The 24,998-nt window shown below is 38.6% G+C and overlaps 1 protein-coding gene and 1 pseudogene across 1 annotated transcript; both read left to right on the top strand.

Annotated features, from left to right (window-relative positions):
• The first annotated feature begins 5,086 nt into the window (after positions 1-5,086).
• Positions 5,087-16,490, top strand: LOC122983156 (annotated as a pseudogene).
• A 4,327-nt stretch (positions 16,491-20,817) lies between these two features.
• Positions 20,818-24,588, top strand: LOC122983168 (cytochrome P450 2K1-like). The gene is made up of 8 exons (XM_044352960.1): positions 20,818-21,165; positions 21,932-22,094; positions 22,199-22,348; positions 22,450-22,610; positions 23,381-23,522; positions 23,621-23,664; positions 23,932-24,073; positions 24,161-24,588. The coding sequence occupies exons 1-8, from the start codon at positions 20,968-20,970 to the stop codon at positions 24,346-24,348; spliced, it is 1,188 nt and encodes a 395-aa protein (XP_044208895.1). The 5' UTR covers positions 20,818-20,967; the 3' UTR covers positions 24,349-24,588.
• Positions 24,589-24,998: the final 410 nt, after the last annotated feature.

Here is a 24,998-nt window from a genome sequence, read left to right as displayed (position 1 = left end):
AAAAGTTGTTCCAAATTATTACTGTGACAAAATAAATGTGTATCATCTGCAAATATAGTTTAATATTTTGGAAACCTTACATCTATTATTTATGTACAAAATAAACAACAATGGTCCTAACACTGAGCCCAGGGGAACCCCACAAGTCACCTTCAGTATTTGTGAGTAACAGTTATAGTTGATTTCTTGGATAATAAGTCCTGGTCGACTGTATCAAATGCTTTTTGAGATCCATGAATACTCCCACTGCATATTCCTTATTTTCTATTGCAGGTGATATTTCCTCCACAAGCTCCAAGTTTCCCTATTAGATCTAAACCCATATTGCTGTTCATATAGTATATTTTTACAATATTATAGAGAAGCCTGTAATCGGAGAGTATATTCTCCTGCCATATATATATATATATATATATATAATCTGGACTTCTCCACAGTGCTGATACCTCCCCTTCAAATAGACGTACCCCTTTGGATGTGTGTCTCTGAGGAATGAGTTATATAACATTTTTCACAGGATTTCACTCAGCTACATGGTGTCACCCTGTATGTTGGAGAGTGTTTGTGCACCTCATAACTGTGCTATGATCATATCTGCTTTCAGTGTGTACATTTTACAGATTTGCCTGGATGGCTGTGGCAGTCTGACATACGTTGCAGTCGTAGTCACACCGATCATTGATGCAATGATGAACTATAGCAGCCATCTTTTCATCAAATATTATTTGTTTCAGGGACCAATGTTTCAGCTCTACCGACCTTTCTCAGGGCAACAACTGACAGACTTTTTCACCCTATATATCAACTCACCTGCCACAGGTGGCTCCTGATTAGCAATCAGCAGGTAAGGCACCTGACACACTTCCTGTTTCTTCCATATATGGTCTTCTTAGATATACCAAAAAACTGAACCATCATTAAAAGCTCCAGGAATATAACGATTTCATGAACAATAACAGACATCAAATATTTAACATTTCAAGGATCTAAAACAGTAAAATCTCATAACAGACAGGGTGAAGAAGTAGAAAAAATGTTTTAATGATATCCCCTGATTCAATCAATCAATCAATCAATTTTTATTTATATAGCGCCATATCACAACAGAAGTCATCTCAAGGCACTTTTCACATAGAGCAGGTCAAGACCGAACTCTTTAATATACAGAGACCCAACAGTTCCCCCATGAGCAGCACTTGGCGACAGCGGGAAGGAAAAACTCCCCTTTAACGGGTAGAAACCTCAAGCAGACCCCGGCTCTTGGTGGGCGGCCATCTGCTTTGACCGGTTGGGTTGAGAGAGAGAAAGAGAGAGGGAAAGGGGGGTGGGGGGACAGAAGAAAAACAATGACAACAACAAACAACAACAAGCACGAGCAGCAACAGCCAGGGAAGGATGCCATCAGGACTGTGAAGGACCGCGAAGGTTCGGCCCGGGACTCAGGTTTTCCTGTGAGATGAGGAAGCACAAAAAACTCCGGGGAAGAAGCAAAGTTAGTGACATGCATTGATGTTACATGAATGCATACAGATGGAGAGGAGGAGGAGGAGAGAGGAGCTCAGTGCATCATGGGAAGTCCCCCAGCAGTCTAGGCCTATAGCAGCATAACTAAGGGCTGATCCAAGGTGAGCCTGGTCGGCCCTAACTATAAGCTTTATCAAAAAGGAAAGTTTGAAGCCTACTCTTAAACATAGAGAGGGTGTCTGCACCCCGGACTGAATCCGGTAGATGGTTCCACAGGAGAGGAGCCTGATAGCTGAAGGCTCTGCCTCCCATTCTACTTTTAAAGACTGTAGGGACCACCAGTAAGCCTGCATACTGGGAGCACAGTGTTCTAGTGGGATAATACGGTACTATGAGCTCTTCAAGATATGATGGTGTCTGACCATTAAGGGCTTTGTAAGTTAGGAGAAGGATTTTAAATTCTATTCTAGATTTTACAGGAAGCCAATGCAGCGAAGCTAAAATGGGAGAAATGTGGTCTCTTTTTCTAGTTTTAGTCAGAACACGTGCAGCTGCATTCTGGACCAGCTGGAGAGTCTTTAGAGACTTGTTAGAGCAGCCTGATAATAAGGAATTGCAATAATCCAGCCTAGAAGTAACAAATGTGTGAACTAGTTTTTCTGCATCTTTTAGGGACAGGATGTGCCTGATTTTTGTGATATTACGTAAGTGAAAAAAGGCAGTCCTTGAGATTTGATTTATGTGGGAGTTAAAGGACATATCCTGATCAAAGATAACTCCCAGATTCCTTACGGTGGTGCTGGAGGCCAGGGTAATGCCATCCAGAGCAGCTTTATCATTAGATAATGTGTTTCTAAGGTGTTTAGGGCCAAACACAATAACTTCAGTTTTATCTGAGTTTAGTAGCAGAAAATTGCAGGTCATCCAGGTCTTTATGTCGTTAAGGCATGTTTTAACTGATTGGGTTCATCTGGCTTCATTGATAAATATAATTGGGTATCGTCTGCGTAACAATGAACATTTATGGAGTGTTTCCTAATAATATTACCTAAAGGAAGCATATATAAGGTGAATAGAACTGGTCCAAGTACAGAACCTTGTGGAACTCCGTGTCTAACTTTTGCCTTCATGGAGGATTCATCATTAACATGTACAAACTGAAATCAGTCTGATAAATAGGACTTAAACCAGCTTAATGCAGTTCCTTTAATGCCAATTAAATGTTCCAGTCTCTGTAATAGGATTTGATGATCAATGGTGTTGAATGCAGCACTAAGATCTAACAGGACAAGTATAGAGACAAATCCTTTGTCTGATGCAGTTAGGAGGTCATTAGTGACTTTCACCAGTGCTGTCTCTGTGCTATGATGCGCTCACCAGGGTTTAAGCAAATTGATGAAGGTTTTGTAGGAATACTTCCTTGCTCCCTTGAGTGGCTTCTCACGGAGAATGGAGTTCAATGTGCTGGGGTGAGAAGCTGGAATCTGGATCTTGTGATGATCAGTAAGTTGCCCAGTCCAGATTTGAAAAGTTCTCATTGGAAGACAGCTCCTAGTTTATGCTCTCCTAGTCTTGATCCTTAACTAGATTTTGAGGTTTCGGCTCCTATTTTTCAGGATCACATCCTCAGACTAGCAAACAGCTAGTCTTCAACCAGCATGGCAAAAAGCAAGGGCCAAAAGGAAGAGAAGCAAAAAAGCAAAAAGCACGAATTCTCAGATAAGAGATTATTTCAAATTTTCAGCCTGCCTGCCACCTGTCCATGGGGAGGTGTGTTCAGCTCCTGAAGGCTGTTATTCTTTTAATCTAAGTATTTACAATTTAACAATTGCATGATTTATAACAATTGCATTTTGATAGTAGCTTTAGCATTTAGAGAGAGAAATAAGCAGAATGGTACTAAACATGATGTTAGTGTTATCAAAGATGATTGAATTATGTTAGTGGTATATTTATTGGCTTAAAGGAAGTGGAATAAAAACAAATATAAAAACAATAAAACACATTGGGTGACACACATATATACTAACATACAATATTAATTTTCCTTAGACAAAATCTAAGACTACATTTGGAAGTCCATGTCTTTTACAGTTCTTTGTTTTCCTTTATCTGGCTGCAAACAGCAGGGATCCAGGTCATGTGCTACGTTTGTGTGTGTGTGTGTGTGTGTGTGTGTGTGTGTGTGTGTGTGTGTGTGTGTTCCTAGAGGTGAGTTTATGCCAGCGAGTGGTGGGGTGATGTTTGTCCAAGTCGTACAATCAGCTCACACTGCGGTGTCAATGGGTCTTGCTTGCTTGAAGCTTGTTGCTTGCAGGATCAAAGGTGGTCTGGTTCAGTGACCATGCAGGAGATGAGGGGTTCCTTATCTGATCCTTTCTGTTTGCAGGGTGCTGTTTAGATGGTCTAACATAGTTCAGACGGTGTAACATAGTCTGTTAAAAGTAAAAGACTTGTGTGTTCATGTTGAGCAGGGGGGCTCTCTCATTGGGGATGAAGACCATTCAATCTGACCATTTTTTGACATATATGTGTGCTGTGGGGCTCCTCTATCTCCTCTATCTCCTCTATCTCTCTGTGTCTGTGTGTATATGGGTAAAATTGAGCTGAACTTCATATGAAGGACATAAATGTGTGGGGGAGTGTAGCATGTGTACTCAATGATGTTTTTCTTTTACTTCACAGAACATAAGGCCATGAAGTTTCAGGTTGAAAAATTGTTTCCTTGTATCATTTTTCTTTTAGTAAAATTTTGAAATGAATCAATTTGATCTGAAAACCATGTAAAGGTTAAGTCTAACCCTACTGATCATTTACCAGCTGTGGGCTTCGTCCTCAGTCCGTCACCTCATGAGCTGTGTGCTGTCAGTCGACAATGAGGTGGTTTCATCACTGCCTTGATTATTAATGGCTTGATTATTGTGTTTCTCACCCTCAAACAGGTAGTAACTTCATTACTTGCATGTTCACCACCTTGATTTACATGCTGAATAGCCCCATCCTCAAGACCAGGATCAGTAATCATTGACAGATCATGAGACAGTTTATATCAGTCATTTAAGACAGCCAGTTACATGTGACTGTATCGAAGAACATCCAGCCTAAATGTCTTTATTTGTTCATTTTTATTTGCATACAATAGTCTAAACAGCTTGCTGGAATTTGGGTGTATATGCACTTTTTTATTAAAGTATAGCAGTAGGTTATATTTCTACTTTTCTGCCACTGTTGATCAATTTCATTATTTGCCACTGGTTTGATATGTTACATTGTATTATTGACCATTTATATTGCAACAAATGGCAGAAATCACACCTGCCTGTTCAGATTCACAAACATCCAAAATTACAATAAAAGTAAGAGACATTTATATTCCAATACCAGACATTTTACTGTTGTCTCTGTTGTTTTCCTTCTCTAAAAATCCTGACATACTATTGTTTTCAGGGTTTTTTGGTGGATACATAAAGAAAAAGTATATTTAACATGGAAGTATAGCAATAAAGAGGGACTTTGGCACTAAAAACGTTGAAAGATATCTACTTTATTTCACAATTTGGATGGCTGAAGCCTCATATGAGCTTCAGATAAACGTTTAAATATATTTTTGCGCAGAGGGAGGCTTTAAATGGCCAGTATGAACAGGAGGAATGATTATGATAAGACAAACCTTCAATGTTCAGGGCATAGTTGAGATAGGTCACATAGGGCGCCAGCAACTAGAGGGCCACCAAAGAGGAGGGAGAAATATTCTGTGATTAATTTCACCTTATTTACAGTTAAAAGTCTCACTTACATCCAATGCACCTCTTACATAGAAACACCTGATAGTGGGAGGAGACTACCAGCTCACTGTAGACTGAGACTTCATTGGAGGTTGACAGTCACATGGTCCTACCTTTAACCTGCAAACTGCTGCTTATTTTGTGGTTTATTTCCTCTCACCACTGTGTGGGAATAATGTAACCCGGGTCACAAAGAGTTAACAACACAGAAGTGCCTCAGCCAATCAGAGGGCAGGTCTGCAGCACCGTAGGCAAACTACACAATGGACGCTACTCAGACGCTGAGTGACACTGTTGAGGGGGAACGGTAAAAATATAACACAGCTAAAACAGTAAAAACACCATATAATGTTGTTAAAATGTAACACTAACAGCCTGTACTTTGTTGTGTGAGAGGCTGCTCACTGAAACCTGCCGAGTGACACACGGGAACTCCCGAATCAGTGAGTCGTAGTAAAAGTCATCAATTAAATGCTGTGCCACACGATGCTAGGCTAAGCTGGCTAGCTCAAGTCAATGAACCGAGAGCTAACAGAAATAAACTACAACTGTTTGACAACTCAACTGGAAAAAATATGAAGATGTGACATGACGAGGCTTCCGATTCATAGCTTCTGATTGGAATTTCCAGTCCACCTTAAAAGTGGTACAACGCCTGTAGATGGCGTTGTTCAGTCATTTTCAAGCTAATTCATGAAGTGAAAAATTGAACAAATACGGGGAAGAAGAAATGAGAATGATCAGTAGAGTGCAATTGTCCTAAATTTTGAGCATTTCAACTGTAGCATATTTTTTATACCCTTACTCATGGTAAACTGCTTTTCAGTCTTACTGCTATCTCTACCTATTTGCTGTGGTCTTATCAGCTCAGTATTAAAAAGTCTCAACAAACTAATACTCCAGTATGACAGGAGATGTCAAAGGGCATCATAATCCTGAGTTTTATTCATTTTTACTGTAATATTTTGTCTTAATGATCTCAAACCCTTTACTCTATTTGTGAAAATGCAAAAAGGGGCAATTTCACTGATTTTCTCCCATCCAGACCACATTAGACCAGGTCCAGATCAAAAACCACTATACTTAGACCTGTCAAATCTGGACTAGATTAACATGGAGACTCCAGAGAATCAATAAAACACAGTTTCTGATTTGTGAAACCTTTACTCTATTTGTGAAAATGGTAATGTTAATGATTTGCGACAACCCAGCCTGTTATCTGAAATTTAAAGGAGTCCATTTCATTTCTGACTGCCATGAAGATCTCCTCTGTCTCACTTCAAAACCAAAGTAGAAAAGTTATCTTTACCTTTTTAAAAACAATCAAAACATCTTCATAGATTGGTCAATTGGTTTATTTACTCTTCAAATTCTTACTTCAACAAAATGACTGTTCTCTCACCTTTCCTCTAATTGGCCATGGTCAACCTCTCACTGCCTCTGCCAATAGTCTCTTCACTTTGCCAAAGCCTGAACCGTGGCCTGTATTAGAAGTACCACAATTCATTCATATATTTATATATATGAATGAATACATTTTTATAAAGAGCTGTCTTTCAATACTTTGTTAGTTATCAACATTTGATTGACTGTTCACTAACATTTTCCATCATTTCAGACCCTGCTATTCTCCTGCCCTTCACCAGACCTTGCACCTGCCTGCAGACATGATCTTCATGACCTCATTATCCAGAGAGTTTATACTGTAGACCTGCACAGTACCCTAGTCTTTTGCCACAGTGTGCATTATGTCTTCTAGTCATAGCGTTGCAGGCTTTTTGTTTTGCCTGAGTCTATGCTAGTTTTTTCCTGCCTACCTTAACTGCCTTAACTTTTTATTGTTATGTGAAGCACTTTGTGACATTTGTTTTTAAAAGTTCTATATAAACAAATAAATACATTATCGTTATCATTATTATTATTGTTATTATTAACTCTTTACCTGTTTAACCTGTTGGTGTCCTGTGTTTTGCCTGCTGACAAAGTAAATTCTTTTCATAATGATCCTGCGTTTTGAGTCTGTGAGTGTGCTTTTGGGTCAAAAATAGTATTTCTCAGTTTCCCATCCTCTTGCCGTCACTGTTGCTTGAAAGTACTTCTACAACTTTTGGTTGCATTCCTAATATAAATAATACTATTACTGATGTTTGAAGTACCTATGGAGCCCTTTAACTATTACTATTTGTCTCATCAAGACCTACAAATCATACACTGACACTCCTGACCTAAATCCAACAGGAAGTCCGCAATTAGCCTTTCAAAATAAGACTTTGCCCCAGTTTTGGCCCTTAAACAAATGCTATCTCCTCCAAGAGTGTTAATGGTATCGGCTTCAAACTTTAATAGGTGACTTATGACACTATGCTGAAAAAAAGTTGTCAGAAACTGTAATAACTCGAACGTGTCACATCTTGCCTGGACTTAAGGTGTTTTTTTGGGCTTATGTTGTGTTCTGTATGGTCTCCTGGTTTTGCACGTTTGTTTAGTCCCTCGGTTCTTCACTGCATCATTGGTTTGTTGGGTTGTGTGCTTGGGTTTGTGTTTGTGGTTGGTTTTGGATGGGTTGGTGTAGATGGCGTTGAGTTTGTTTTCTGGGTTTTTGTTCTGTTTCCTTTGTGTGGTCATGTGCTCCTCCACACCTGCCCTGCATTTGGACTCGTTAGCCCTGCCCCGCCCCCTGTGTGTCCTCAGCCAATCAGCTCCCTGTATGTTCATTCCCCTCTCGAGTTCTCCAGCCATCTCCCCACCTGCACCTCATCTCCTTAGTTAGTTAGTTAGTTCAGTTTCTTTAAGTTCTGGTTTTCTGTTCAGTCCTTGTTGGATTGTTTTGTGTTGTTCCTTCTGCGAGTTCTGTTCAGCCTTGTTTACCTGTCCGTGACCGTCCACAATTAAAGAGTTTTTCGTCATATCTGCATTCCGGCCTCTGCGTTTGGGTCCACTCCTGCATCTCCTGAGCCCTGACAGAACGGCCCTGAAAGTTGCAGTGCCACATCACACCTTACAATGTAAACCAATGGGGAGGCAATCTCTGGGCATGGACTTTGTGTCAAACAGAGGCTTCTGACGTCTAAACTATAAGTCTGACCACTTTCAAACCTGTATCAATGGATTCACCATGAAATTTCCTACTAAAATATGATTTTTAATGTAAGATTTGGCCAAAGTCATGGGATTTATGAGGAGATTTCACAAGAAGCGTACTCTAAAATCCTCCTCTCCAACTGCTCCTGGTGATGTCACTCCCTCAGTGCTGTGAAACATTCTGCAATACACACTCATTATAAAATCACAGGAGGAGCAAGAAAAGACTTTAAAACTCACACTCTAATATCTCAAAAACAATAAAAGATAGAAAACACATGTAAATTCAAGATTTGTAGGTCAAAGTCTCGTGACTCATTTAAAGTTCAAATGAAGTTTGTATCTAAAACTATGTGGAAGCAGTAAATGTTCAAAAAGGTGTGGGTTCACTCACACTCTCCATTCAGATATATGAGTATTTTTCTGTGTCCAGCTGCAGTTACTTATTGTCTCTACACACCTGACAGTACACATGTCAATCACACTTTGACCAGGTCATGTGGGTTAAAAGTCTTTACTTTTCTAAAAATAGACTTGATGAAAATTAGGAAATTAATTTGTTTTACACACAAACTCATCAAGAGTTTTCAATTTACTAATTGAAATTCAAGTGAATGGGCCCAAAACTTGCATGATTTTGATGACACAGACATGTCTCACCCTGCAGAAAATTCTCATCCTGTCAATCAAACTTTCAAAATAAAAGCACACCACACTTGTAAGAAATATCCCTCATTTTTAAATAGCAAAATGATCTGATCCCGACGGGCCAGAGTGCGAGATCCCTCACATTTTTGTGATATATCCTTTCTGCTCCCTGTAGAAAAAACAGTGACAATACAGATTTAGTGGATCAGATTTGTTTACAATATAAACAGGCACAACCAACCTGACCTGAAAACAAGTTTTTCTCAAACTAAATTTCCACAATTTATTCCAATACCTGAAATGGCACATTGTTCCAGAGGATACATTTTTCTTTTCTACTTTTAAGTTGCGGTATGAAAGTAAAAAAAAAAAGTTATGACAAGTTGGTGTAAATATTGATACCAAGATGTAGCCTGTTGTTATTGTCTAGGGGGATGATTATATCTGCTTTAATTATGAAATAAATATACTAAAATAGTAAAGATTAATAAAAAAAAAGAACCCAGTAAATTAAAGCTGCAAGTACCGATGAACGGGCCCTCGCACCTCCACGCACGTCAGGCTGCGGCGCAGTCAAAGGGCTTCTGTCACGGCCGTTTAGATGTCTTCCAACTCGAGCTGGTTTCAGACAGTGCCAGAAGGAGATAAACATCACTTCCTTTGTCCACTATTTTGCCTGCTGCTGAGGCTGTTTCATTGAAATATTGGGGGAGGGGGCGTTGATGAGCCATTCTGCCACAACCATGCCTGCCACCCATACAGTCTTACAGACTTTAAGACCTCTTATATGTGTGCAAAGTTTTGTGAGTTTTCAAGCATGTCTAGCCCCTTAAAAACAGCTTTGTACCTTATGGCGAACACTGAGTTGCCATGGCAACAGTTTTTGATGAAAACTCAAAAGCTTCAGGAGTTATAATTATCAAGGTCTCACACCTTGGCTGACCAAATTGTATGTGTTTCTGGCTAACCTGCTAGGAGTAGTTAGCAAAAGAGTGCCGCTTAAGACTTGCTGTTGCCAGTAGGTGGTGATATGAATAAGACTCAATATGAGCCTGTACTTGCTTTCATACTGGGACCCTTATCAAGCAGGAGAAATTTGGAAAAGATCTGATCATGCAGAGTCAAGTTGTAACACTTTGTTCAGGGCGAAACATCAAAGCTTGCTGCATGACCACTGCAAGGGCGTTCAGCGAAATCTCAAGATTTTGATATCTTTTTATCACAAAAGCCTTTAGATGACACTGACAAAATTTGAAGTTGGCGGGGTGAAATCTCTAAGAGTTTGTTAAAATACAACGCATGCAAATTGCCAAAAATGGCTGCTCAATTCAAAATGGCCGACTTCCTGTTGGGTTTGTGGTTTTGCTCCAAGAGACTTTTTCGTCCAATTTCTGTGCATGTCTGTGAAACATACCACAGGGGAAACAGTTTAGGGGGCGCTGTTGAGCCATTTTGCCACGCCCATGTTCAGGACCTGTAAAATGTCACATTTTTCACCACCACTGATGTATGTGCAAAGTTTAACAACTTTTCATGCATGTTTAGGCACTAAAACTCAGGATTATGATAACCTTTGACATCTCCTGTCATACTGGAGTATTAGTTTGTTAAGATGTTTTCATACTGAGCTGATAAGACCACAGCAAATAGAGATAATAAGACTGAAAAGCAGTTTACCATGAGTAAGGGTCTACTAATCATTCTCATTTAATTTCCCCACTGTTCAATTTTTCACTTCATGAATTAGCTCGAAAATGACTGAACAACGCCATCTACAGGCGTTGTGCCACTTTTAAGGTGGACTGGAAAATTTCAATCGGATGCCGACTTCAGCGTCCTTGTGACATGCAGAGAATCTAATCGCTCATAAAGCGACTGAACTGTTTAAGACTGAAGCAACATACTAAGTTATGTTTTGTCGGGTATTATATTTCATTGTTATATAGTGAATCTGATTTAAAGAACAGAAGACATAAGAATATGGTGTGTAAAGTTCACACTGTTGGTCTGTAATTCATGTAATATTGTTTTTATTTAAAAAAAAAAAATACCAGGTTAAGATAAAAATAGTAATTTAGTTCATTTTACTCAGAAATTCATTTACTGTAAAGTTTACTTAAAATGTGCTATTTACTGAACTTAAAGTTATTTAATTTATTTTGTTTATTCTCAAAAATAATACACGGTACCAGTTTACACCTTTTTGTCTTGTCTTGTCTACCTCCTGTCCGAATCTGGTGTCCTCTGGTCCAAAATTATTAAAATGCTTACTAAATAGTAGTGTTAGGAGCCGAGTGCTACAATAATAAATATTATAATATGATCCACAGCAGGATAATTCATAAGCAGGATGTGGATGTGATTTAGGGCCAAACTCAGTCATGGGGCCTCCTTAGTGCCTTATTTTCACCCTTTGTCTAATTGTTGGTATTGGTGGGGACTATTAATACCACACTTAACATAGTCTGTTAAAAGTAAAAGTCATGTATTTACACTTTTAGCTTAGATAAAAGTGCAGAAGTATTTTTAGCACAATGTACTAACATTTACTTAATGTCTATTTAAGGTGGAGCTCATGTTAACTGCTTTATATCCTGCTGGATAGTTTTCTAATATAATCTATAATAATGCATCAACATTTTATTGTTGATAATATATTTTGTGTGTAAAATCTTAATCTGTAATGTAACCAGCAACAAGCTGTCAGATAAATGTAGAAGAATGACGAGGACAGTGTTACAATTAGAGTAGAAGTACACTGTTGCATAAAATGGAAACATTAAAGTACATGTACCTCATAATTGTAAGAATAAAACTTTAGTAAGTGTACTTTGTTAACTTTTTTTAAATGTTTTTTTTATTTTTTTTATTGGTGATACTGTTGACAAGACATAGTGGAAAGGAAAAAAAATAACAAAAATAATGACAAACAACAGCAATGACATCATCATATTACAATGAAAAAGATAGTAAATGTAGAAAACAACTAAGCAATATGGATTGATTGTGGGAAAGGGGAACGGGGGGGGGGGTGAATGAAAGTGAGAAAAGAAGAGAGAGAAAGGAGGGGGAGAAAGAAAAAGTGAGAGCATCAATAATTATTATAATAGTAATGATAATAATAACAATACAACAATATAATGTAATAATGATAATAGTCTTGTTTGATAGTGTACTGTGGCGGCGGTAGCGGCAGAGGCAGCCACAATAACAGTGAAATGGGTTAAATAATTAGATATTTATATTAATTTATATCAATTTATATCTATTTGAGTGTATATCAATTAAATTAATTTAATATGGCTATGGGGGGTGGAGCCAAACACACAGAGCCCAAGGAGGGGAGGCCACCATCACCCCCCCACACGACAGCTTTGTTAACTTTTAACCATATGGTATTGAGGAGGTTGATGATTTCCATAACTGCAATCATTGACCAGGTTTGTTCTCTGCTTCTCTGACATGAACTGATCAATGACCTATCACATGAAAAGTTACTCATTTTATTTACTCAAGTGATGTTGTCTACTTGTACTTTAGTCTGTTTTTTGCTTTTTTTTCCTGTTAATAAGCTGCTGGATCATTTTACTTCTTCAGGCCCCCAAAGACTATATGAGAAGGTTGAGCTCCTCATAGCTCATAAACACACAACCTGCAATAAGGGGTCGGAAGGAGATATTAATTGCATTAACAAGGCAAAAAAGGCGGGGAGGTGATTAGTAATCTTGTAGGTGTAGGGAAATTCTATGATGATATAAATGTCAGCATAAACACCACTGTGCTTTAACTGTCAGGCTCAGTCAGAGGACTACCATCAACAGAAGAGAAAATGTCTCCTTTGGAGGATTTTGTGTTCTTCCTCTTCTCCAGTCCTACCACTCTGTTGGGGGCTGTTGCTGTCCTGCTCGTCCTCTGTCTCGTCTCCAGTAGTTTCACCTCCCAGGAAATAGGGAGGGAGCCTCCAGGACCGAGGTCTCTGCCCCTGTTTGGCAACCTGTTGCAGCTGGATCTCAAGAGACCTGACAAAACCCTGTGTGAGGTAAGAATAGCACTCCTAATGTGAACATAACCTATTTTGTAACATGTTGCAATCTATTTGAATGTCCTTATATTTATACATTTTGCAATAATAAATGTTCTTACATTATCTCTGATATATGTTATTACATTTATTTTCTTCCAGCTTTCAAAAAAATATGGGTCTGTATTTACAGTTTACTTTGGACCCAAGAAAGTTGTGGTGTTGGCTGGATACAAGACAGTCAAAGAGGCTCTGGTCAGCTACGCAGAAGAGTTTGGAGATCGAAACATCTCCCCCATTCTTTATGATACCATGCAAGGTCATGGTATGACCCTCCTTTATTAAACCTTTAATATATGTTTGCATTTTAGCACAAAAAGAAATACTACACATGAACATTTAAAGCACAAGTAAAATCACAAATTACATTGTATTAACTTTTTAAAAACCTTTTCTGATCAGTGTTAGACGTATAAGACTAGTCAGCCTGGTCACCAGAATAAAACGTTGTTATTGTACGTTTCTGCAAACCACAGAAACATTGAATATCTACGTTTCAACACATGTAATACATATCATATTAACATTTCAACAAAACGCATCATTTCAACATTTCTAAAGTGACGTAGTTCACATGTGATTTATATGAGCTGACTTTCCTCTTAGGAGGAGGAGGGGCCGGTGGATGGTTAGTAAGTTTCTTACTAACCATAGTTGGAAATCAGCAGAGAGCATGGTTCGAGACCACCTTGAAACCAATGCCCCCTTCCAGTTTCAACTGACAAAAGCGGGTGGGTGTTTTGAGCAAGATATCGGCCGTATTTATTTTGTTTTTTACTCTATTTTAACCCATTTTAACCATGAACCTTCCCTAACCCTAACCAAATGGTCTTTGTGCCTAAACCTAACCAGAACTTAACCACAGTGTTGTCACACCATAAACCATCATTATTCAACGGGTAGAAATGTTAATATGCTACATTTGTAGAAATGTTGATACAACACGTATTACACGTGTTGTGAGTTTCAGAAATGTTCAATGCCAACGTTTTGTTCTGGCAATCGGGTTGGACTAGTAGAAATTACTTCTAACTTGCGTGTCATGTTTAATAGGAATTCTGTTTGCAAATGGAGAATCCTGGAAAGAGATGAGACGTTTCACTCTCTCCACCCTGAGAGACTTTGGGATGGGCAAAAGAGTTGCTGAGGATAAAATCTTAGAGGAATGCTGCCATCTGATTCAAATGTTTGACGAGCATAAAGGTATGGAGTTAATATGTGTGCGTGATAATAACATGACACGGTGTCCTGATATATAAAAATAATACTCTATGGGTTGGAGATGAAGAGCTCCTCATCATGAGGAAGAGTAGTATTTCATCTACTGGATCTTTCATTTTCCATAACAGCACACCTCTGAGTGCATTATTGTGCTCATGTCATGGTCACTTACAACATCATGGTGTGTTACCATATGTACTGACTATGTTTGAGTTGTCAGGTCAGTCAATCAGAAACCAAATCTTTTGGTGTAACTCAATGAAACCTTTTTTGTGTTTTAAAATTTCAGTGTTTCTTGCTTTCTTTTTACAGGGAAACCATTTGATACAACATGTCCAGTGAATTATGCAACATCCAATATTATCTCCTCTATCGTGTATGGAAGCAGGTTTGAATACAGTGACCCTCGATTCAAAAACTTGGTGAGACGAGCCAACGAGATCATACGCATTAATGGTTCTGCACCAGTCCGGGTAAACTTAATGTTTGGTTTTTGACTCGATAGCATCCAAATGTTGTATATATATCTGTCTGTAATGAGATCATTCCATGTAATACATCATGAAATATGTGCTTTTACACTCAAGTGGCACATAGAACAAATCTTACTGTTTGTGTTAAAGTATCCAGAATGTATATTTCCATTTTATATGTTGCATGAAATTTTGCATGCATGCATGCATGCATGAAATGTATGTGTTTGGATTTTTGTTTGGTTTATACTTAAATCTTCTTAAATCATCTGTACTGTTTTTACTATTATGTCACAGCTTTACAACATGTTTCCCCGGCTGCTCAGTTGGATAAAAAACCGGAAGCTGATATTAAAAAATGTTGAGATGACTGTCAGAGATGTCAAAGATTTAATCAAGCACCTGAAAGAGACACTGAACCCTCACATATGCAGGGGACTGGTGGATTGCTTTCTGAATCGGAAGCAGAAAGAGGAGGTATGACAACAACTTTGGTGTTTTTCAGCTAACAAAAGGAACAACAATGCTTCACAGGTCTGTTTTATAATAATGCATGGGATGGATGTTCTTTCTCTTAGGACTCACACATTATAGACACTCACTACCATGAGAAGAACTTAATAATTACAGTGATGGACCTGTTTGCTGCTGGTACTGACACCACAGCAACTACACTGAGATGGGGTTTGCTGCTTATGGCCAAATATCCACAAATACAGGGTACGTTTGAATCTTTCCTCATAGGTGTGCATTTATGTTTTCACCAGTTAATGGCCTGAAATACTTGACGAACAGAAGGACAAAGGAATATGTTTGCTTCTCATATACTCATAGAATACATGTAGGTTTGTGAACAGAAAAATGCAGGCAAAGAACATTCTTAGTTTGTGTCTCCAGACCAGGTCCAGGACGAGTTGAGCAGGGTGGTTGGAAACCGCCAGATCCGAGTAGATGACCGAAAAAACCTGCCGTACACTGATGCCGTCATTCATGAGACACAGAGACTCGCCAGTATTCTCCCCATGTCACTTCCTCACATAACCAGCTGAGACGTCACCTTCCAGGGTTACTTCATCAAAGGGGTTAGTTGTTCAAAGCTGTTTCACTGCTTACTAACATCAGTTTGTGGATATATTCATCCACCTCTGAAAACTTTAATAAAACAGTCCTTTGGTTCTGAGACGATATATGATAGACCTGTTCTCTTTTGCATACAGGGGACCACTGTGTTTCCTCTGCTTACTTCTGTCCTGTATGATGAGAGTGAATGGGAGAGCCCACACATGTTCAACCCTTCCCACTTCCTGGATAAGGAGGGTAAATTTACCAGGAGAGATGCCTTCATGGCCTTTTCTGCAGGTAAAACAACTTTGCAGAGTTTTTATTCTCAAAGAATTGCAGAGTCTTTATACTCGTAAAGGAATGATCCAGCTTGACTCTTTGCTACTTTACAGGTCGCAGAGTTTGTCTTGGAGAGAGTTTGGCCAAGATGGAGCTCTTCCTCTTCTTCACCACCCTCCTCCAGCGCTTTCGTTTCAGTCCTCCACCTGCAGTGACAGAGGATGACCTGGATCTGACTCCTGCTGTGGGCTTCGTCCTCAGTCCTTCACCTCATGAGCTGTGTGCTGTCAGTCGACAATGAGGTGGTTTCATCACTGCCTTGATTATTAATGGCTTGATTATTGTTTTACTCACCTTCACACAGGCAGTAACTTCATTACTTGCATGTTCACCACCTTGTTTTACATTTGTACACAATGGTCCAAACAGCTTTTTGGAATTTGGGTGTATATGCACTTTTTCAGTATATTATAATATATATCATGTATTTACCCTTTATATTGCAGCAAGACCTGCCTGTTCAGATTCACAAACATCCCAATATACAATAAAAGTAGGTACATTTATATTCCAGTACCAGCCATTTTACCGTTGTCCCTGTCGTTTTCTTTCTCTTGGGTCTACTGTTGTTTTCAGCTCATCTCTTTTTTTTTGGTGGATACATAAAGAAAAGTATGTTTATACAAGTTCATACAATGTTTTATCAAGTATATTTAATCATGTTGATACTATGTTTTATCAGATGATTTATCTGTTACAAAAAGTCTGGACCTCCCCCATAAAAAGCATTTTGTCTATTATAGAAAGTTATTCATTGTCATGGCCATGTCCTCCCTGTTTTTCACTGAGTTTCTTCAAGTGTGTGAAACAGCCCCACACTGGATTGTAACAGTCAGGCAGGGTATATCCAGCATTTGATGCTTGTGTGGTCAAAGATGACAACTACTCAAAGGAAGAAAGGTGAATTGGTATTTGATTAATAAGTGGTTAAGTATCAAACAGTCACTATCCTGTTTAAATGTTAAAGTCTAAACTTTAACATTTGCATGTCTTGAGAGTTACCTAAGGGCTGTTTTTAGCATAGACAGGTCATTTTAATGTTGTAGTTTATTGATGTGGGGCCAAGTGTAGATACTTTGGGTAGATTAATAGTAATAATATTGCGTCATATTATATTCTAAGTGTACCTTTCATAAAGCAACATTCACACAAAGTGCATAACATTTTTTATAAGCATAACATTAGAAAATAAAATAGTAACTATTTAAACAACAGTAAGAACATTAACATATATTATTTTATGTGAAATATTAATCTAAAAAATAACTAAAGCTGTCAAATAAATGTAGTGGAGTAAAATACAATATTTCCCTCTGAAATGTAATGTAGTGGAAGTATAAAATTGCATCAAATGGAAATACTCAAGTGAAGCCGTAGTGGTGACAAAGGCAGTGAAAGCTGTGACAATGAATACATATTAAAAACATCTAGCAAGAGAATTGTAATGAGTTCATTATATAATTAAAGTTGCAAGCAGCGATGAACGGGCCCCCACGCCCCATGCACGTTGGGCTGTGACGTGATCGGTGGGTCCGCACTCGGACTTCTTCATACACAGGCATTTTTTAGACAGTGCATGAAGTGGTGAAGCTATTTGGAGCTAGAAAACATCCACAAAGTAACAAACACACCTGCGAAATAAAGGCATGTTGTAGTTTATGTTGTTGAGAATAACATACTATGTAATATCATGCAAACCTGTATTGTAAGGTAGACCTCCTGTGCACGGTAGGTAACACTATGAGAAACAGACAATATAGAAGCTTAGTGAGATTGTGTCTAAAACAAATTAACTTCCTAATTTTCATCAAGTCTATTTTTAGAAAAGTAAAGACTTTTATCCCACATGACCTGGTCAAAGTGTGATTGACATGTGTACTGTCAGGTGTGTAGAGACAATAAGTAACTGCAGCTGGACACACAAAAATACTCATATATTTGAATGGAGAGTGTGAGTGAACCCACACCTTTTTGAACATTTACTGCTTCCACATAGTTTTAGATACAAACCTCATTTGAACTTTAAATGAGTCACGAGACTTCGACCTACAAATCTTGAATTTACATGTTTTTTTAAAATCTTTTACTGTTTTTGAGATATTAGAGCGTGAGTTTTAAAGTCTTTTGTTGCTCCTCCTGTTATTTTATGAGTGTGTATTGTGGAGTGTTTCACAGCACTGAGGGAGTCATATATCGAGGAGCAATTGGAGAGGAGTACAGCATTATCCCCACGTCAATTGCTCACAAAACCAGCCGAGACGTCACCTTCCAGGGTTACTTTATCAAAGGGGTCAGTTGCTCTTAGCTGTTTCACTGCTTACTAACATCAGTTTGTGGATATATTCATCCACCTCTGAAAACTCTTAAAACAGTCCTTTGGTTTTAAGATGATATATGATAGACCTGTTCTCTTTTGCATACAGGGGACCACTGTGTTTCCTCTGCTTACTTCTGTCCTGTATGATGAGAGTGAATGGGAGAGCCCACACATGTTCAACCCTTCCCACTTCCTGGATAAGGAGGGTAAATTTATCAGGAGAGATGCCTTCATGGCCTTTTCTGCAGGTAAAACAACTTTGCAGTGTCTTGAGTCTTGATTTTATTTTTTGAAAAGTGGTCTGTGTATTACAGAATTGTTTGAGCCATAAGACATAATATCAATCAAAAACAGTTTAAACTGTAAACAAAAGTAGGTTGTTCAAAGTTTAAGACTGGAAATCACTTAAAATGCAGCTCAGTGTCTCTTACATCCTGTTCACTCATTCGTATTTTGAAAATTCATATTTTTTTATGATGAAATTGATTGATTGATTTTTGGAGTGAAAGTACTCTGTAGTAAGTGTTATCTGCTGGGTGTCATCATTTGAAATTCCTTGGGTGTGATCTTGATGCAGGTAGTTTGTCAGTCAGGTAAAATGCAGCTCTCTCTCTCACTGAACTGTACGACTAAACACCTTTAAGCCAGCTGTGCTTTAGTGGGCACCTCTAATGCTGAGTAGCCTCAACCTCAAGACCAGGATCAGTGAAGACCACATCCCTTCAAGAGTACTGGGAGAAATTCATGGTGTCACACACAACTGGGGAGAGTGTCTAGTGTAAATGTTTTTATTTGTTAATTTTAATCTGTACACAATAGTCTAAACAGCTCCTTTGTTGTGAGACTGCTACAGAATACATATATTTCTGCTTTTCTTCCTTTCAGTCATTTTTACAATTTGTCACTGGTGTGGTATATTGCAGAAATCATGTAATTTATTTACTGCAAATGTATTTGCACCTGCCTCCTCAAATGGCTGATACATCACAGACAATAAAAAGTGCATTTGTATTCTAATATCAACCTTTTTACTTGTGTCCCTGTTTTTTTCTTTTTCTTAAAATCTGGACATATTGTCATCAGGTTTTTTGTTGGAGACATAAAGGAAATTATATTTAAACTTATTTTATTCTATGATTTTATCAGTTGGTTTATCAGGATCTTTTGTCATCCGTTGAACAACATCCTAATGTTTGTTCATCGTGTGTAGATTGATAAAATCAGGTTTAGCCACATTAAACCTGCTCCTGATCATGTTTGACTGAAAGCATTAATTAGGAGAGCTGTAAAAAGAGTCGATTCAAGCGATAACAGCAGATGTGCTAACTTGTATTGTGGTGCAAATAATCCTCAGCTTGGTGTTAAGTGATTGCATCTCAGTTTATTTGAGTCTTATTAAAAAAAACATTCTGTGTGAGTTTTGTTCTTCAGGGCTGATGTACAAAAGCTGCTTAGCCAGTTTCTTTGACATCTCTGTTCTCCTAAATGCACGCAAGGCACAGATTAAATTTCCTTTGTTATTGTTCTGCTGTTGAAAAGTTGTTGAAAAGGGGAGTGTTTGCTAAATCAAGGCTGGTATCTGATAATGCTTCTACTGACACACAGGTACATGGCACAGATTCAGTTAACCTGGTACAAGCTGGAGTAAAATCTGAAGCTGCTTCTCCCTCTGAAAGGTGGATTTGCAAAGGAAAATCTGTGAGACTGTGTTTTTCCCTTCAATTTAAAATATTCTCAGAACAAACTATCTTTGCTCCTCTCAGTCTGAGATAAATCTTCAAATCAAGCTACAGTACAAACTAATTTTGACATCTACATAATAAGTACACACACTATCACTATGAAATATTTAATTGAATCTTTTTGCACCACTATATCCTTGAAATAATAAACATGAATTGAAAAAAATACTAAATTTAACAAGCTAAATAATCTCACCATATAAAAATGACTTTAGATTCCTCTACAATTGTAAGCAATGTACAGCACAAACACAGGGATAGTCTAGTTGATCATTATCAATGAAATGTCAGAGGGAAAAAGTCAGGGAGTGCAAAGCAGTAGATTTCTCCATCCACACATGCACTGTATCCTCCATGGCTCAACAACCTTTTGAATGTCCTTATTTTTACTTCCTTCATCTTGGAATTTCACAGTATTTTTCTAGATCCAGTTTAAGTGCTGAACTGCTTAATCCTGACTGACAATTTGATCAAGCAGACCTGTGATTGGATGGCAGAGCTGCTCAAACATGCCTACTCAAGAGGTGAGCTTGGAGTGATTGGTGAAACTTTTTCAAGAGAAGGTGGGGACTTTTCATCTACAGCCACTCCCAGACATGTGGTTTTCTGGAGTATTTTGAACAAGACATAACAGGAGGCCCTGGTTGTGACAGCCCAGCAGTTTTCCCTTTGTGTAACACTGAAGACAGCTGTTCAGAGAGAAAGTTTGTGTGTCTGAAAGGAGTCAGGGTTAAGCTTTGGGGTTGTTAAGATCATGTTAGAGGATCTTTTCCACTACCCCACTTCAGTTTCCCTGTTGGGGGTTATTATGGGCCTGCTGGTCCTCCACTTTTTCTACTCCAGCTTCAGCTTCCTAGAAAAAGGGACGGAGCCCCCAGGACCCAAACCTCTTCCTCTGCTTGGTAACTTACTTCAAGTGGATCTCAAGAAACTCGACAGCAGTCTTTTTGATGTGAGAAATGTGTTTTTTGTCTTAAACAGTAAGATTGTATCCAATGCTTTGATAGGAGACTGTTTTTGTAAATCAGTTGCTGATTTACAAAAAGTTGGACATGCTTTTATCTATTCTCATTTTGATTATTGCAACACACTTTACTAGGGTGTCAGCCAGAGCTCCCTCCACTGTCTGCAATTGGTACAAAACGTTGCTGCTCAACTTATTACTGGAACAAAAAGGCATGATCACATTACCCCCGTGTTTGCCTCCCTACATTGGCACCCTGTTAAATTTCACATTAATTTAAAAATCTTATTGCTCACTTTTAAACCGTTTAATGGCCTTGCAACTAAATACATCTCTGACTTACTGACCTGATACGTGCCCTCTCGGCCATTAAGATACGCAGATGGGGCCCTGCTGGTTACTCCCGGGTCACGGTTGGTGACCAAGGGTGACTGGGCGTTTGCTATAAAAGCTCTGACACTATGGAACTCTCTGCCTGCTGAACTCAGACACAATAATTCGCTGACTTCTTTTAAATCTCTTCTTAAAGCTGTTCTCTTTGTAAAAGCTTTTGGAAATGTTTAGTATATGCTTTTTTTATTTGATACTAACATTGCTAAGAAAAGTGCTATATAAATTATGTTTATTATTATAATTTATTTTAGTAGTTATATTATGTGCAAATATGTTTTTAGTATAAGACAGTTAATTCCTGTAAGTTACATTTCTTATCTATGACTGTGAGTCTCAATTTATATTGCTTTCATCTCTTTAGCTGTCCAAAAAGTATGGACCAGTGCTTAGAGTCTACTTTGGTCTCAAGAAGGTGATAGTTCTAGCAGGATACAGGACAGTCAAACAGGCTCTGGTCAACCATGCTGAAGACTTTGGGGACAGAGAGGTCACTCCCATATTCTATGATTTCAACAAAGGACATGGTAAAGAAATCTTTTGATTTTGATCCTTTGTTTTGTCCAGCTTGTTTTTGTTTTTTGTTGTCTTTTTTGCCGATGTCAAAACAGTCAACCACTTTTGTTTCCAGGCATACTGTTTTCCAACGGCAACACATGGAAAGAAATGAGGCGTTTTGCTCTCACTACACTGAGAGATTTTGGGATGGGCAAGAAGATTACTGAAGGGAAAATCATTGAGGAATGTCACTACCTGATTGAGGAATTTGAACAACATGACGGTAACAGTATATGCCCTAAAGCACTGTATGATTTATACAGCAGTCACAAGGATAGTTTACACTTTCTATCTAACTCTTGCTCATAACTCTTTTTCTCTCAGGTAAAGCCTTCAACAACACCCAAACAATTAATTATGCAGCTTCAAATATCATATCAGCTATCATGTTTGGAAGGAGGTTTGAATACAAAGATCCAGTCTTCCAGGCCATGGTGGAAAGAGACCATGAGTCCATCCGTTTGACTGGATCAGCTTCCATCCTGGTACATTGAAGTGATTTCAGATTTAGTGACTTCTTCCCCAGATTATGAGGGAATTTTACATTGCTATTCATATCAAAACTTAAAATAACTCCTCCACTTAAACCCAAGTAAACATTCAGTCACTGTTCATTATTCAGTGGAAACTTAATTCTGGCTGTGGTTATGTAATATTTTTTTCTCTTTTATTATTATTTATACTGGCTTGTAAACAAATTTCACATTTTTGCATGTTGAGCTGACCTGCTGTGCACCAACTAAAAGACTCTCCGGGTCACATTAGCAATCACCTAGAATTACTTAATGGGAAGCGTACCAACTGAACTGCATTGCATTAGTAGCCCTATCGAATTATATTGCTCTCTCTGGGAAATGTCCTAGGATGTTATACATTTATTTGGAACTTACAAGTGCCAACAAACAATTTAAATTATATGACAACCAAGTGAAAAATGAAACCAAATAAAAACATAATAAAAGTCAAAGAAACTGTATTGTGTTTCATTACAGATGTACAATGTGCGTCCTTGGCTGGGCCCTTGGCTGAAAAACTGGCAGGAACTGATGAAGAATGTGGAGGACAATAAGAGGGAAACAAACAGCATCATAGCAGATCTGAAGGAGACTCTGAACCCTGAGATGTGCAGATGTTTTGTTGATGTATTCCTGAAAATTTGGAGGTGAGGTGTTCGACTCCAGTGACACTATTCTTCTGCTCATAATATCATTCAACCAATTAAAAAGTAAAATCCCTCTTTTCTGTATTATACCAGGTGTCTGAAATCAAGGATTCACACTACAATGATGAAAACCTGGTCTACAGTGTGATGAACCTGTTTGCTGCTGGAACAGAAACCACAGGAAATACACTTCAGTGGTGTCTAGTTTTTATGGCAAAGTACCCTCATATTCAAGGTGCAAAAACACACACACACACACACACAAAAAGGGGGAGGGGGTTAAAGTAGCATCACATATTCATTGGGCTGAATTTTTATTTCATGTGTGTCCAGACCAAGTCCAGGAGGAGCTGAGCAGGGTGGTTGGAAGCCGTCAAGTCCAGGTAGAGGACAGAAAGAACCTGCCCTACACTAATGCCGTCATCCACGAGTCACAAAGACTCGCCAACATTGTACCCATGACGATTCCTCACAAAACCAGCCGAGACGTCACCTTTCAAGGCTACTTTGTCAAAGAGGTTAGCAACTCATAGCTGTTTCAGTAATACAAATGTATTTCATATTTTCATGTCTGTAAACTTTTAAAATAGTGCTTTGTTTCTGAGACTTTATATGATAGACCTGGTCTCTTCTTTTGCATACAGGGGACCACTGTGTTTCTTCTGCTTACTTCTGTCCTGTATGATGAGAACGAATGGGAGAGCCCACACACTTTCAACCCTTCCCACTTTCTGGATAAGGAGGGTAAATTTATAAGGAGAGATGCCTTCATGCCCTTTTCTGCAGGTAAAACAACTTTGTTAAGTTGTTGTTCTTTAGAGACTGCATATATTTTATGCATGTAAAGACATGATGTGATCTAATTCTTTGCAGGTCGCAGGGTGTGTCTCGTGGAGAGTCTGGCCAGGATGGAGCTCTTCCTCTTTTTCACTTCCCTCCTCCAGCGCTTTCGTTTCATTCCTCCACCTGGAGTTTCAGAAGATGAATTGGATCTGACACCAGTTGTGGGCTTCACCCTCTCCCCTTCACCCCATGAACTGTGTGCTGTCTGTCGACAATGAAGTGGAGAGCTGGAAAATTATGGAGTGTTTTTATGACGTGGCAGGAGAGGGAACTACCATGTGAAGAACAGACGGTGGTGTGTGAGAATGCTGTGTATGTGACAAAAGGCACATTGATGGTATCAAGCAGGAGCAGGTCTACTGTATGTTAGAAACCACATAACAGGTCATTAAAGTGTCTGTGATCTCAATGGAAACTTGCCTTACTGACAATAAAAATGTGTTTGATTGAAAACAGAGCAAAAATCATTCCTATGTTTTTGCTGTATTTAACTGGGAAGGGTGCTTGTACTTGCATGGACCCATGTTGTGCATGTTGCCATGGCAAAAATGCTGGTGCCAATGGCATTTGCATTGGCCATGAGCAATTAGATGGGATGCCCAGTAGAACCTATACCTAGGCATGTTAAACAGTTTTAAAAACGTATCCTGTCATGAAACTGTTATTTGAGTAACCCTGACAAACAAACAGAGAGGAGTGAAAGCAACTTCCTTGGTAGGGGTAAAAACATACATGACAAGGGCAAGAGGGCTAGTGCACTTCTAGTGCTGTATGTCAGTGCCTTACTATCCCAAGGAACTGGAAAGGCATGACGAATGACTGAGCTACTGTCCAATCTTTAAAGGATGTTTGCCAATTATGTGACATG

The sequence above is a fragment of the Thunnus albacares genome, chromosome 5 (genome assembly GCF_914725855.1).
Source record: "Thunnus albacares chromosome 5, fThuAlb1.1, whole genome shotgun sequence".
Taxonomy (NCBI): domain Eukaryota; kingdom Metazoa; phylum Chordata; class Actinopteri; order Scombriformes; family Scombridae; genus Thunnus; species Thunnus albacares.
Note: the sequence above shows the minus strand (reverse complement) of the source record. Positions and strands in the feature narration are given on the sequence as shown.